The sequence below is a fragment of the Martes martes genome (assembly GCF_963455335.1).
Source record: "Martes martes genome assembly, chromosome: 1".
Lineage (NCBI taxonomy): Eukaryota > Metazoa > Chordata > Mammalia > Carnivora > Mustelidae > Martes > Martes martes.
Window position 1 is genome coordinate 41,044,894 of NC_137888.1, and position 15,337 is coordinate 41,060,230.

At 35.5% G+C, this 15,337-nt stretch overlaps 1 protein-coding gene across 2 annotated transcripts in view; it reads left to right on the forward strand.

Moving 5' to 3' along the window:
• EPHA3 (EPH receptor A3) overlaps positions 1 to 15,337 on the forward strand; it is a gene marked incomplete at both ends in the record, with an annotated part of 354,839 nt that overhangs the window by 276,750 nt on the left and 62,752 nt on the right. Inside the window, 4 exons of one of the 2 annotated variants that reach the window (XM_080797891.1) lie at positions 2,219 to 2,343; positions 5,184 to 5,346; positions 12,416 to 12,518; positions 13,241 to 13,308. In XM_080797891.1, coding sequence (XP_080654017.1) covers positions 2,219 to 2,343; positions 5,184 to 5,346; positions 12,416 to 12,518; positions 13,241 to 13,308 — 459 coding nt within the window. The remainder of the gene's footprint in view (positions 1 to 2,218; positions 2,344 to 5,183; positions 5,347 to 12,415; positions 12,519 to 13,240; positions 13,309 to 15,337) is intronic. The other variant, XM_080797892.1, reaches the window with a different exon arrangement.

A 15,337-nucleotide genomic window follows, 5' to 3' on the forward strand; every position in this document is an offset into this window, starting at 1 on the left:
AATGTGTTTCTCTCTTGGTTTTGTGTGTGTGTGTGTGCGTGTGGTGTGTGTGTGTGTGTGTGTTTGTGCGTGTGCTTAAGGAGAGATGCCATACATGATAATTTTCAAAATTTCTTTGAAAATGTATTTTAACTGTTAGGGAAAATAAACCAGTTTCCTGGTGATATGGAATAAATGTAGGGTCTCCATGGGTTTATTAGGAAATTGTTCCAACATCAACCATCTTTGAAATGCCCCATTAAGTATATATTAAAATTACTCTTTTAGTGGATTTAATCAGCAGGAAAATTAGTGGAATTTCTCAGTTTTTGTACAAAAATCAAAACTTATTTCCCAGGATGTTAAGACTATAATTTTTCTATTAACAATTGGATAATGAATTTTTTTTTTTAAGTAGCAGGGTTAGGTTAAAAGAAAAGAATTCTCAAAAAATTAACATATTTTTATTTACTTATAACTGAGCGATATATTTAGAAACATTGAATACATTTATAAAATTTTAACTAAATATAACCAAAATAAATTATCCTTTGCTTAAAATCAATTTCAGAGCATCAAACCACTACTGGTCAGGGGGGTGGAGGATAGGAGTATGATGAGGCCAGTCCAGGAAATAAAATAATAATAATGAATAGATGAAAATTAAGTATGAAAGGTAAATTATGATAGGTTACATGAAATGACAGTAATTGCTAATGGGAGCAAAATATGAATAAGAAAATGTATTTACTTTTCCATCAGAAAAGCAACACCTACATTTTTCCTTGGCAAAAGATTAAATAATCATTTCCAGGCCATTAAATTAATGATGCTTTAGTTACAAAAGAGTTCATAAGCTCTTACAAATAATAGAAATAGGAGGATGGGAAACTTACTGCAATGGATTCTTCATTTAGACTTACCCTTTCTAATAAAGTGTCATGAGGCAGGCTTAATGAAAACTCTATTTTTAAGTGAGGAATAAAAGTGAAAGGAATTTACGTACAGGAACGATTTGAGAAGTTAGACACAAAAGTCAGCATGTGACAATCACAGAAACATCAAATCCACAAATACAAAACTTCTAATGCTAGCTATTAAAGGGAATACAAATACACAGGATTCTAATGGTACTCGACCTGAGAAAAATCGTTATAAGAAAATAGGTCGTTCAGCAATGAAAACGATCAACAGTTAATATACTTGAGGATTCTTGATTTTGGGTTGTTTCATGTTCGCAGTTTATTTTGCTACATTCCCTCAGGATGGGATGCTGCTGAACCCCACCGTGAGATATTTCAGCTGGCTAGTGTACCAACACTGAGTTTTGAAACCAGAAGTGCATTGAGGGATAGTATGCATTTTTCTTTTTAATGGAAGGATTTGAAGTGGGAGATCACTTAAAATATATGTAATCTTCCATTAGAAATGAGGGTGATTGTATGATATCTGATCCTTTTTATTCTTTTTATTCTTATTCTGTACTTTTGATAATGTGTAGCAAAACATAATCATTATAGAGTCAACACCCAATAAGATACTTCAGTATATATCCAGAGATTTGTGACGCAAAGAGCAGTCAGTTCCTTTGTACTTCTTAGTAAATATTTTCATTTTAAGAAATAAAAATACAAAAGCAGATGATTATTGTTTCCTGATAAATATTTTTATTCATGAGAGATTTTTGTGAAAAGTCAAGACCTACTATAATATGTTCTAAACCCTGTCCATTTACAATACACTAAATATTATTATAACCTATAGATACCATGGGACTCCTTTTACATAATAGATTCCAGTCCTCTTACAGAGTTGCATATGAAAATGTTATCAATGAGCTGCAGAATCTGGCATTAATAACTTTGCAACATTATAACAAATAGGTAGCCCTGATGTTTTGTTCTTTTTTTAATATATCAAATATATTTCATTGCTTACATTATAGTAGCAGATTGAAAACATCTGCTCACTTGCCACTAGTCCACCAGCAGCTGAAAATCTCAGCTCATTTTCCATAGGCCTGTATGTACCAGGACTATAATCCAGCTGCTGAGGCTTGATATGGGGCCAGATTAATACTCCAGAGCCTTTGAAATGGAGCTAGTGCTTTCTTGCCAAAGGTTAGAGCAATGATGGCCTGCATTTGCTTGTTCCCTTCTTCCTCTGCTCTCCTTTACCACCCTTCCTAATTGGATTGATTTGTGTCCTCCCACAATCCCTTCCCGTTGTTTCTCTACAGCTCCATCGCCTGTCATGACGATTAAGAAGGATCGAACGTCCAGAAACAGCATCTCTTTATCTTGGCAGGAACCTGAGCACCCTAATGGGATCATATTGGACTATGAGGTCAAATACTATGAAAAGGTGGGGAGATGATGTTAAAGGGTTGGGCTGTGTAGGGAAAGAGGTAACCTTCTCATGAGCTGTGTACTTGCAAAGAACCCAATGGTGTTGCTAAGAAGCAGTAAAGATCTTTGGAACTCTGGTCATGTGATACCTTTGATTTATCAGTAGGGGGGGTTTTGAAATAATTGTGTCAAATATCCCCCATTCTATAACAATATGTCACAGCGAAGATGTCAGTACCAAACTTAAGCCATCTAGTTATGGCATTAGAAATGACATTTATGTCCTCTGCTGAGACCTCTGTTCTACCAATTATTTCACAGTGATTCCTTAGCCTACTGATGAGCTACTCCTTAGTTCATTGCCTTCAGCATCACTTTCTGACCTTCACATTCATGTGAATTTCATTCAGTACAGATGGGAACATTGAACTAATAGCAAAGCCATTGTATTATTGAACTGGCAATGAAAAGCTTTCTTGATACTGTACAAGGTAATTTGGAAGGTGGGAGTGGATGGATAAGTTTGCTCCATGTCATAAAATTATGGTTCTGTGATACAATTATAAAAATAGGTACATGATTATTTATAAGCAGAATTTAGGCTATAGTATTTCATTACCTCTAAATGGCACTTATTTCTCCCTGGTTATAAATTATAGATAGGTTCGAAAGTAAGATATTCAAATCTTATCAGAGCTGGATGGTTTTATAGCTACTAATGTGAATAAAACATATTTGTGGGCAGCTGACAAAGTACTTGCAAATGACAAAATCAAATTGTGCATTTATATAATATTTTATAGAACACTTCTGTGTACATGATTTTATTTTGAGTTGTCTGATGATCCTATGAAATTTGATAATTGGGTTCATTCACAAATAAGAAAACAGAGTCAGTGGCATTATTTGAATTTCTCACAGCCTCATTGCTAGTGAACAGGTCTTGGTTTTGAATCCTGGCAGCCATGACTCCTCCTTTGGTGTGTTTTCCTGTATTACATGCCTTGCTCTACATGAGAATGGATTATTAGAGATAAGAGAATTGGTGGTATGATCAATTGGCAAAAAAGCATAATGTATAAACATTCATTTGCATTGTGTAGTTATTATCTTTATTGAGGTTAATGTATTTCATAAGTGTGATGCCATTTTTTTTTCCATACTGTCCCATGTGGGAAAAGGAACGTCTCTTTCATTAAAAGAAAAGAGAGACCTAATCAATTTCATTGTGCTAAAGTCTTATTATAAATAACTTATATGCTAGCTTTCGGTCCTCCTCTGTAGATAGCACTGTGAAATAGTCATATGATAATGATCTTCTGTTTTTAAAAGTGTGACAAGATTGTTTGGGCAAATGTAAGAATCCATGTTTTATAGACGATGCAACAAAATAAAAAGAAAAATAATGACACATCTCAGTTCAGACTGGATAGCAAAGCCAGGATACACCTCCACTTTAGATCTACAGGGCCAATTAAAAAATGCAGTTAATTTATATTTGTAACTATTATGAACATAAAAAAAATTCTGAGCTTTCAAATTTACTAACAAAGTACAATGCACATCCTTGTATTAAACAATATTAACAAGTGGCAGGAAAAAAATGGCTGTATCTATTCATTATTCCCTAAACATTTTAAAACTAGATACAAATGTACATGCAATATTATCTTTAATATCTGCTTATGTAAATATTTATATCAGACATACATAAATTTAAAAATTATTCCCAAATGTATATAATACTTGGAAATATTTTGAATGTTTCCCTAGAATTTAAGCTTTGTAAGGTCTAGCTTTCTTGACTAGTTCACTAACGGTGATGAGCAGAGTCAAGTTTTGGGTATAGGCTCAACAATTTTTTTAGCAAATGAAATAATTATTTCTGTAAAATAAATATATTTGATCCTCTTCATTTTTTAATATGCCAGCTTACATGCTATCTAGTACATAACTAGCATCTTTATCTAGTTAGCACAAAATGTCTGTAATGTACACTTCTTCTGTAATATTCTATGTTATTTTGGTTAAGGATATCCACTCTTGGCCTCACCCCAGGTGCAGGGACATTCCACCATTGTTCAAAATCATGTTCCCCATAAAATACTCCGTGTATATTAATGTGCCTTAGGGGAAAAACACAATTCTGTGTAAATCCATTTTTTTCTATACAAGGCTTGACACAAAAAAACTTTCCTGTTAATGTGCACTGTGAATCCCCTAATATACAATTTGTATACAACATACAAAGGATCCTCTGATGGAGATCCTTTGGGGGAAATATCTCTAATCTGGAGATATTTGTCTCTACTAAACCACAGTGACTTAGAATAAATATAGGGCACATATAACTGATGCTGAGAAAGTTATGAATGTAGAACTATATGTAAAACCTGGACTTGTGCTCGCTTCGGCAGCACATATACTAAAACCTGGACCTTTTCTGAGTTTAATATTTCATAATCGATAAAAAATATTTTTCTGAGAATCAGTAGGGCATTCCTATTAAGTTTAATTCACAGGAGTATTTTCCTCATTGTAAGTTTATTTTTGAAATTAGATCAAAGCTTTCACTCAGACTTAGCTTGGAAGAAAAGATATTTTCACTGGCATATTCACGAACTGGTAAGAATGAAAACTTTCCCTGCTTCATGTGCAGGACACAAATCATTTTACCCAAGTTAGGAAATTCTGTATGCCTCTACTGCATTCAGAGAGTGAAATGATTGTCATCTCTTTTCTATGTCTTATGCTCTGTGTTAAAATCTGAAAGAACTGGTTTTGAGGGGTTCACCTTTTTATCATTTGATAGCATTATGAAGATTTGATTTTAACATGATTTTTCTTACCTCAAAGCAGGAGCAAGAGACAAGTTATACCATTCTGAGGGCAAGAGGCACAAATGTTACCATCAGTAGCCTCAAGCCTGACACTACTTACGTATTCCAAATCCGAGCCCGAACGGCAGCTGGATACGGGACCAACAGTCGCAAGTTTGAGTTTGAAACTAGCCCGGACTGTACGTATTATTTCAACTTCATGTTGAGGGGGAGGGCTGCTGTAAAGGTGTCTGATAATTCATTCTCATTTTCTCTAAATTTTAATCGTTAACATTTAGATAATATTTACAAATTGAGATACACTGAAAGTAAATTGCTTGAAATATTTGACAATTTGTATGGTATTGAGTCTGCAGATTTGTGTTTATGTGGGTATGCATCTGTGTTGTTGTTTTTCTCTTTTACACATCAAACATGTTCGAATGCTGAAATGCTACTGGTCCTCTACTGGCCATAAATTGCTTTGAGGAAAATTATGTAATATGGAAACATACTCCCAGTACTTGTGAATCCAGATGTTCTGGGTTCATTGCATAATTCAGTGAATTATAAAAACAAAACAAAACAAAACAAGAAAAACTTGCTGATATCCATGAGGATTTTAATATTGTTTTAATCCTTAACACATTCAATCTTGTGTCACTTGGAGATTGAGGATTTTCTAAATCGTGATTTATCACCTCATTCACATTCACAAGCAGTTTGGATAGTCTTATGTGTCTGACACCAAATTTGGCATAAATACATCTAAAATTGGCAAATATTTTCCCAGTGGTATTTCTCTTTTCTTCAAATGCATTTGCTTTGTATTAGAAAAACCCTCTGCTGAAATATAATGTTTAAAAAGTTAATATCATAGCCGTGGTACTGATACAGAGTGAACACACATTCAAGCTAAGGATTTTATTTAGTTTATTAATTAATGAGGAGACTTTTATGTATTTATCTATATTTTATTTATATTCATTATATCCTCCAAAAGATTAAACTCGTTTATTTATTTTTTTAGATTAAACAGGTTTAAAGGAAAATTTGAAGAACAGATACATATATACATATAAATACATATTTGTGTGTGTATCTATATAGGCAATCAGGAATACTTAAACAAATTTATTAATTTGTCCCAAACTGACTAATATCCTATAGGACAATAAATGTAATGATTGGAGGAATCTTTTCTACTGCACATAAACCATTTATGTCTCCAGTGAATGTTTTATTTTAATTATAATGGGAGAAATTATATACATCACTCAGTTGCCTGCAACTTAAATTCAGTTGTAAAATAGCCTAGAAAGGCAATCAAAGATGAACACCCTTTAGAAAGAGACTATCTGGGAAGGGTCTGACAATGGTCAGCACTGTCCTGAAAGGAAACCCAGTAATTCCTTCCGAGTTTTCCAATTTGCCATTTCTCCTGGCATGCATATTTCCTATCTAAATATTTTGTTCATGACATTAAAATCATGTTGACTTTGGCATAGTAATGTTTTTATTATGCCCACAATCCATATCTAATAGAAACATTGAAGATTAACACAAATTATAAAAACTGTTCAAGTTAGTGTAGTAGTTACTCTATCAGGTAGTTATTTTATGGCACACTTTTGGTCAGGTGATTAGAAACGCTGCTTATAATAACAAGCTGTACCTCCTGCAAGGTACTGATCATCTAGCGTTCTCAGAAATTATTAGCTCACAGCTGAAACATGGCAATTCTTCTAACTCAAAGGGGAGCTGCCATCCTCAAAAGCACAAGTCTATACTTCAGGACCTCTCCTAATCCTCTGTGATGGATACACATGTTTACCCAACTGTGGCGTCATGGGAGTGCCTGCTCGCATCTCCCTGCTGCCAAGCCTGCAGTGGGCAGACAACCTCTAGCTGCTGCTCCTTCAGGACCCACCACAGCCATCATGCGCAGGCCACACTTCCCTGGTGGACTAAACACTGCAAGGCGACTGACGTCAGGCCTTTTCTGACTAATGCAGGATTCCTCTCTGAACAGTCTTCCCTCCGGGACTAGGTTCCAAGGAGAAATTGTTCTCTGAGAACATTCAGATCGAAATGGTACAAAATGCCATGAAAGTACATCTGAACAAGTTTTAAAAACATATTTAAAATTTTAGGTGACACAATAAAAAAGTTTAATTGCAATTTGACATTAGTAGTTCTTAATCTTTTTGTTAATGTTTAGGTAGTGCAGAACAAGTTTCTTTTTCTTTTTCTATTTTTTTAAGATTTTATTTTCAAATAATCTCTACACCCAACAAGAGGCTTGAACTCACAGCCCTGAGATCCAGAGTTGCATACTCCACCAACTGAGCCTGCCAGGGTCACTGAAGAAAAGTTTCTTGTTCTGAAATGATTGCAAATTGAATTTTTCTATCAAACTTTTAAATGATATTTAAGTGAACAACAACAAAATCTACATTTGCTTTACCAAGAAAGATCACAAATCCCAGGAAGAGAAAGAAACAAATGTTCACTATATCCCTGTAGTAGAAATTAGGCATATTGAGGGACAGGAGGGTCAGATCACCATTAGATAAACCTTCATTATGTTCCACACATGCATGTTCTTAATCAGCACTTAACTCTATCTGATATGTAAATATGCAAAGGGAACAACAAATTCCAATACATGAATGTGACTCCAGATTTACTACAGATGGTGCTGGGGTGGCCGTCTGCATGAACCACTTCTGAGGCTTCAGTGTCTGAGGTTTAAGAAATAATCCCATTTGAAAACTATAGGGTCTTGGGGTTTTGCCAGATAAGTTTTATATTTGCAATACTTCCACTGATTGATAGAGCAGTTGAAGAGAGGGTAAGGAAAAGATGAGCTTTTTAACATCTCCTCCTCATTTATAAAAATCTTTGAGTTGAGCAGCTTGATTTATTTATTTATTTATTTATTTATTTTTAAAGATTTTATTTGCTTAAGAGAGAGAAAGCAAAAAAGAGAGTGCGAGAGAGAACAGGAGCAGAGAGTGGGGGAAGCTGACTCCCTGCTCAGCAGGGAGCCAGTTGCAGGACCCTGGATCAGGTCTTGACCTGAAGGCAGACACTTCACTGACTGAGTCACCCAGTCTCCCCTCAGTTTGATTTTTTTTAAAAAATCTATTTACTCTTGCTGCTTCAGCATAGAATTATTCCAGCCTTTAAATATAGATGAGGGGAAAAAAAAGTATTTTTTGTCTTAGCCAGGGAAAAAAGACAAAAATCAACTTTCTATTTTTTTTAAGATTTATTTGAGAGAGAGAGAAAAAGGGGGTAAGGGCAGAGTGAGAGAATCTTTAAGCAGACTCCCCAGTGAGTGTGGAGCCTGATGTGGGGCTCGATTTCAGGACCCTGAGATCATGACCTGAGCCAAAACCAAGAATCAGATACTTAACCAACTGAGCCACCCAGGTACCCCTAAGTTTCTATTTTTTTTTAATCAAAATGATATCTTCTTAAAATTCTAAGAACTTAAGAGTCTTATTTGTTATATATTGATATATATTATATAATATTTATATATTATATCTATAAAGTCTCATGTTTGGATTTCTTTTAACAATTTGCTATTTATTGTACTTTTTATTTTTTTCTAGTTTTTATTTTTAAAAATTATATGAAAAGTTCTCATTCATAACACATATACATAATTTTCAATAGAACAAAGTATATCTTTACCTGGAATTTAGATAATATTTTTTGAACTTGGTTAAAATGTCTTACTTTTTACAGTGATTATCATCTTCCTCTTACCGATGAGGAAACTGAGAAATAGGGAGATTTAAGTAAGTTTTCCAAAACCATACCATTGGTAAATTACGGGTCTGATACTAGAACCCATGTATTTATGTGATAATATATTAAGCATTCTTATAAGTCATTTTATCTGGTCCTGTTCCATAAGCTATTCAAATACTATTATTTCCTTTTTATGTGGCCTAGGACACAGAGTTTATATGTTTTTTTTCCTCAGGTTGTATAGCCAATAAGTGGGGTCAATGATCCTAGAATCTCCAAGTTTTGGAGTACTGATCCAGTGTTGTGATTGCATATTAAAAATATATTTATTAATATATTATTTATGTATGTACATATTAATTAATTGAATATGTATATATATGTAATGTTGAAGTGGTAGAGTTTATAGGAGTAAAGAAGCATCCCTAGAGTCAAGGCAACATCTCCAAAGCAAGAAGTACGAAGAGTATGAAACTGTGGCATGCTTGGAAACACAGTCAACTGTCTAGAAACCCTCAGTGGGCAGACATGGAATCCACAGCACTTTTTGCCAGTTTTTCACTGAGGAAATGAAATAATAAAAATATGTAACATTTATTAAGCACTTACTACGTGCTTGGCACTGTTTTAACTGCATTAGCCCATTTAATCCCATTTAATCCTCACAACAATGAGATATTATGTCACACAACAAATAAGTGCAAATCCAGGTGTTCTGGTTCACAAGAACAAGCTCCTAACCAGCCTGCTTTAGGGAGAGGAAGCTGGCAGTATGTATAGGCTATACTAAAATGGGCAGTGCCTAGCTAGAAACGGAAGAAACAGTTTGCTTGTGGGATTAAATATTCAAAATGAGTTTCTAAGACACATAATAGATATCAATGGTTAGCAGCATGCCACATGAAGTCATTGGACAACTCTATTATGCATTTAGTCAATATTACTCATTAAAGTGTTTGCTAATTTCACCAACAAAAACGATCAGTTTGATTGTGCTGTAGATAGTCTCCAGGATTCATAGCTATTTAGAGCTAGAGGAAATTGCAGAGATGTTCTACTGCCTGTGACAGAAAAAGAAATTGAGAAGTCCTCTTCCTTCTATCATGTTTCCCCTCCCAGTTTCACTGACCTTTATTTTATCAACTGGCTAAAATGTACAGAGAATGTAGAACTTGCTGGGCTTTATAAGTTATTACAGGGTACAAAATGGAAAGCATGAGATCGAGTTATTATTATAGGCTTATGGAGCATTATTGAATCACTAGGTTCAGTTATTTTGCAGACTAATCACAGATCAATGTCCCATGCATGGGGATGTATCAGTCCAGGTCTTCTGGGAGGCGGATGTGAAGATGGAATTACAAGAGCTTTATAGGGGGAAATGTAGGTAGGGGAAACAGGCGGGAAGAGCTGAAGTGGTCAAGCAGCACCTCCGGCTGGGATGTAGGTCAGCTGTCTGTGAAGAGCTGGAGGGAAAGAGAAGCGTGGAGAAGGAGGAGCCTCAGAGAGCAGTGCAGCTCGGAGGGTCTCACAAGCCCATGGGGAGCCCCAGAATGAAGACTGCTGTTGAGGAGTCCTGCATTGAGCAGGGAGGGCCTGGCTCTGGTTCCGTAGGGTGGTTAGTCATGGAGGGGAGCATGGCCCGTGCATGGAGACTGCGGTGGGTCCTGAAGGGGCGGCAGCTGGAGGCTGTCTGCCACTGCAGGCTTGGCAGCAGAGAGATCGAAGCAGGCACTCCCATGACTGCCACAGTGGTGTAAACAACAGTTCGCTGGTAGTAAAGAATAAAGTGGTTGCAGCAGTTTATATTATGAGGATGCCATCCTGCCACACTTGGAGCTCTTTTTTTCAGACTGAGGAAACTTCTCATAGCCTATCTGCCATGTCTCTTCATTTGTACCATTTAGCTGTTCCTAAAGCAGCGTTATTTTCCAGAAAACCTTCCAAAGTTAGATGTTGATGAGGCTGAACATCTGATATTGGCTTCTGGAGAGGAGATGGTATTCAAATAATCAAACTCTGTCTTCTAAGCTCTTTTGATACATCCCTCATTCATTTGTGCACCGACATTTATTACAAGAGTAATATATGTTAAAATATGAGCATGTGAAAGGGGTTGTTCCAGGAGTTGAGCATATTTTTAGAAGGTCTAGAAATCAGGATGCTTATGGAGTTTGTTAGTAGGTGAGGCTGGAGGTAGAGACAAGGACTAGGATCTTAAATGGCTTTACCTGCTCTGGTATGGAATTTGCATTTTATCTTAAAAGTGACGAAGAGCCCTGCAAAACTTTTATGCAGGAGAATGACATGGTCAAATTCATGGTTTAGAAGGAATACACTGACGGCCATGTAAATAGAGACCAATTAGGAATTTCTAATTGTAATCCAGGAGAGAAATGAAGACATAAACTAAAACACTCAAAGAGTTTGGTGATTAATTGGATATTGAATGATCAGAAAAGGGAAAAGACAAGATGACTTCATATTTATGGCCTACATCTTTGCTAGTCAAAATGTTGACTGGAATCAACAGCATCAGCATCATTGTGAGCTCACAAGAAAAGTACAGTCTTGGTCCCCATTCTAGACCAACTGGATCAGAAACAACTTTTCCAAAAGATTCCCAAGTGGTTTGAATGAACACTGAAGTTAGAGAAGCATTGGTCTAGCTCAAGGGTCAGTAAGCTTATTCTGTAAAGGGACAGATAATAAATATGTCAGGCTTTGTGTGTATAGTCTCTGTTGTTCCTACTCAACTTGGCTATTGTAGCATAAAAGTGGCCAAAGACAATACACAATTGAATGTGGTTGTGTTCCAAAGCAATTTTACTTATGCACCAAAACTTGAATTTTATATAATTTTTACATGTCAAGAAATCTTCTTTTGACTTTTTACAACCATTAAAAAATATATAAAAATAATGTTAACTCCTGGGCTTTACAAAAACTGGTGGCAGGCCAGGTTTGACCCCTGGGCGTTTTTTGCCAACACCTCATCTAGGTGAGTGAGTGAGTAATGGGCCATTCACAAAGGTAGGAAATATAGGGAGAAGAACAATTTGTTGGTGGTATGTGTTGTAAAACATTTAAATAACTTAGATATTGGAGGCTAAACAAGCTTGATTAGATTGTTTTTATTATTTTGTTCCTGGAACTCTTACCTGTTCTCTATGTGCCTCTGGTAACTTCTGGTTTATCCAGTGAGTTTCTCTGTAGTGAGGATAGACAAAACCAGCCCAGGATATTTCACACGCTAGGCACTCAAGGTGTGTTTGATTGATGCCATTGAAACAGAATACTTTATCTTATTAATTGAAATTTCAAGTGCCATTGTAAGAAATACCTATTTTTTTTTTTACACGAAATGAAGAGTTCTGTCTACACTGTTTTAAGCAGTAAGCCATATTTAAGGTAAAACCGGTGTAACTATGGATTTTCTGTGCAAATGTTAGTTATGGTGTGTTAATGCCTGGCCTTTTCTTATTTTTCTCCTCTACCTCACAGCTTTCTCCATTTCTGGGGAAAACAGCCAAGTAGTGATGATTGCCATTTCAGCGGCGGTGGCGATTATTCTGCTCACGGTCGTCACCTATGTCTTGATCGGGAGGTGAGTTCATGGGCTCTTTTACCACTACCTTCATTATTGCTTTGCCTGCTCCCCTCAGTGGCCACTAAAATCCAAAGGTTGTGGTCCATGAAGTATTTTAACAAATAAGCATGTCTCCACTTAGATCTAGATCTTTCTTCTCCTCCCTTTCTTTTGTTTCTCCATTTTTAGTTTTGATTTTTCTTTCCTCCATTAAATTCCTGCCCCACTCTTCAACACATTCCACTTCTCCTCTCTCTCTTGACCTCACTTGTAGTTTTTACTTTCTTTTTCCAATTATCCTCTCCCTCTTCAAATACGCCCCAGATTTCCCTGCCACTTTCTCACCCAGAACACTGGCAACGCAGCATAGCGCTAATCACTAACAATGGAGACTTTACCCTTCATTCATTCTAACAGCAGTTGTTTAAAAAAAAAAAAAAAAAAAAAAAAAACCACAACTATAAACACTTTCTAAGGCTATTATAAAAACTGAACTGAAGGGGTCTGCACAGTGGGGAATCAGCTCTACGTATCTCCTCATTAGGCAGCTTTCCAGAGTCCCCAGAGAAAGAGGCTTTCTATAAAGGATTTAGAAAATATGAAGTCATTAAACTTTCACTAAAGCATTTAATTGTTTGAGGAAAATGCTTTACTTTTTTGTGCTTTGCACATTCTGCGCATAAATAATTGCTTTAAGTATATTTTCTTCCTGTGTTCTCTTCCCTTGACTTAACCTCCAGGTTCTGTGGCTATAACAAGTCAAAACACAATGCAGATGAAAAAAGGCTTCATTTCGGGAATGGACATTGTAAGTTCCTAAGCTGTTTTGGTACTTTGGTTTTTACCATTTCAGTTTTCCCAGTTATTGATTTGTAATTGGATAACTTCCCCACAAAGAGAATACAAAACTAGTTCTATGAAAGAATTGAGCAAATTAAATTAATTTTAAATGGAGAAGGAAATTCATGGCTCTGCATTAAGTAATTTTTACATGGTCACATTTCAGCATACTTAAGCTAAAAGGAAGGATAACCTGTGGTTTCTATCCAGATAATGCATATGATGTGGAGTATGGTCTATCGCCAGCTCTGCGTAGCTGAAAGGCAAAGCGTATCTTCGATTTCCTCATTTCTTGTCCTTTGCTAAAATCTAAATAGGAACCTTTTCCTTTTCCTAACTCCCAAATAAATATGAACAACCTCTGTTTATGTGAAATGCCTTACTCTGTGTTGTCAACCAACCAGGAGAGAGCCTTTAAAATAAACTATATTTTGGAGTTATATGATATCCAACTGGTAGGAAAACCTGCACTTGTCCCTCATATTTTAATACCAACCAGTTTAGTGTCTTTTTAATATTTTCTAAAAGAAATACTTTCTTTTAGGAAATAAAGTGTTTATATCTAATAAGAAGACTTTTTTTTTTCTTCTTCTTCTGGCAAATAATAAATAATAAATAAATAAATAAATAAATAAATAAAAATAAATCATCCCAGGAGTTTTGATTTTCCAAACTATGCCCAGTTTAATGTGGCAAATAATAATAATAATAAATCATCCCAGGTGTTTTGATTTTCCAAACTATGGCTCAGTTTAATGTGGCAATTACCAATCAGTGGACTCAAAGGGAATGTTCTTATGGAAATTAGTATAGATTTATGTGCTCTCAAATAATCTCAATATAACTAATGTGGTCTTGTATGCATTACTTTCTTTGGCATTCACCGTTGCCTTGTAAAATTATTGTCAGTTCAGCATCATACTTTCTATCAGTCAGTGGCTTTGCATCTAAAAATTATAGCTCTAGTTATAACTCAAGTAAAAGCTTGATTACCTGTAGCTAACATGCAGGGGGCATACAGTGGCTTGCAAAAAAAAAAAAAAAAGTCTTCCAAAATATAAATTTATGTAATGTGAACACAGTGACAGAGTTTACAGAGAGCATTTTCTGTTTTCTCCATCTCATTGTAGTCCTTACAGAATAATTCACAAAAGCCAAAGTAGTACCTTCCTAGTAGCCTCACTTCATCATTTCACATTAGGTAGGTTACCAACTCAGAAGTCGTAAAAGAATAAATGAACAAATTGCAGGATACTTGTCTAAGCTTTTTTCATCATCCCAAAAAACACAGAGTCCCAGTCACCATGCATAAATTAGAGCAGTTACATTCCTGTGGATTAAGTTGTTCTTAATTTGAGTTAGATAGTCAATGTAAATATTGTCTTTAGAGCAAAACCATTCTTTTTTTAATATCAGAATTATAAATCTTATGAATTTGGAACAATGATAAATTTCTGTAACCCAATTGTAAACAGGTTCCTCTATCACTCCAGTCTGTTTTAGCTGTTGGTTTTTCTGGGGGAGTTGGTTGAGACTTTAATTTTCTTCAAATGCACAATATTCTTATGACAGACAAACAAAAAAGAAATGCATTTTATCCTAGCTATAAGGGCATAAGGTAACTTATATGCATGTCATAAACTTTCTACATCTTAATGCTACAGCTGGTTTATTTCAGACCATTTATTTGGTATTACTTTAAAAAGCTCTCGCTATGAACTATTCCCTCTAGCCTTGTTACAAAACCTATAATATTGCTTCAAAAGGAAAGAAATGTGTTTCACCTCCTAAGATCCTGTCCCCTTGCCCTCTCTGGCTAGGTCTTTTTATTTTTTGCTATCCTTAGGGCAACTCATGCTGGTAAAATGGAAATGTAAATTATTGTGTTTGCACAGAACGAGCTGTAAAGTAGTGCAGCTTAACACGTGTGCATGTGTTTATTATCTGGTTTTCTTGACACAGCCCAGCTACTCTGTATGTTGCCCTTAATTATTGGT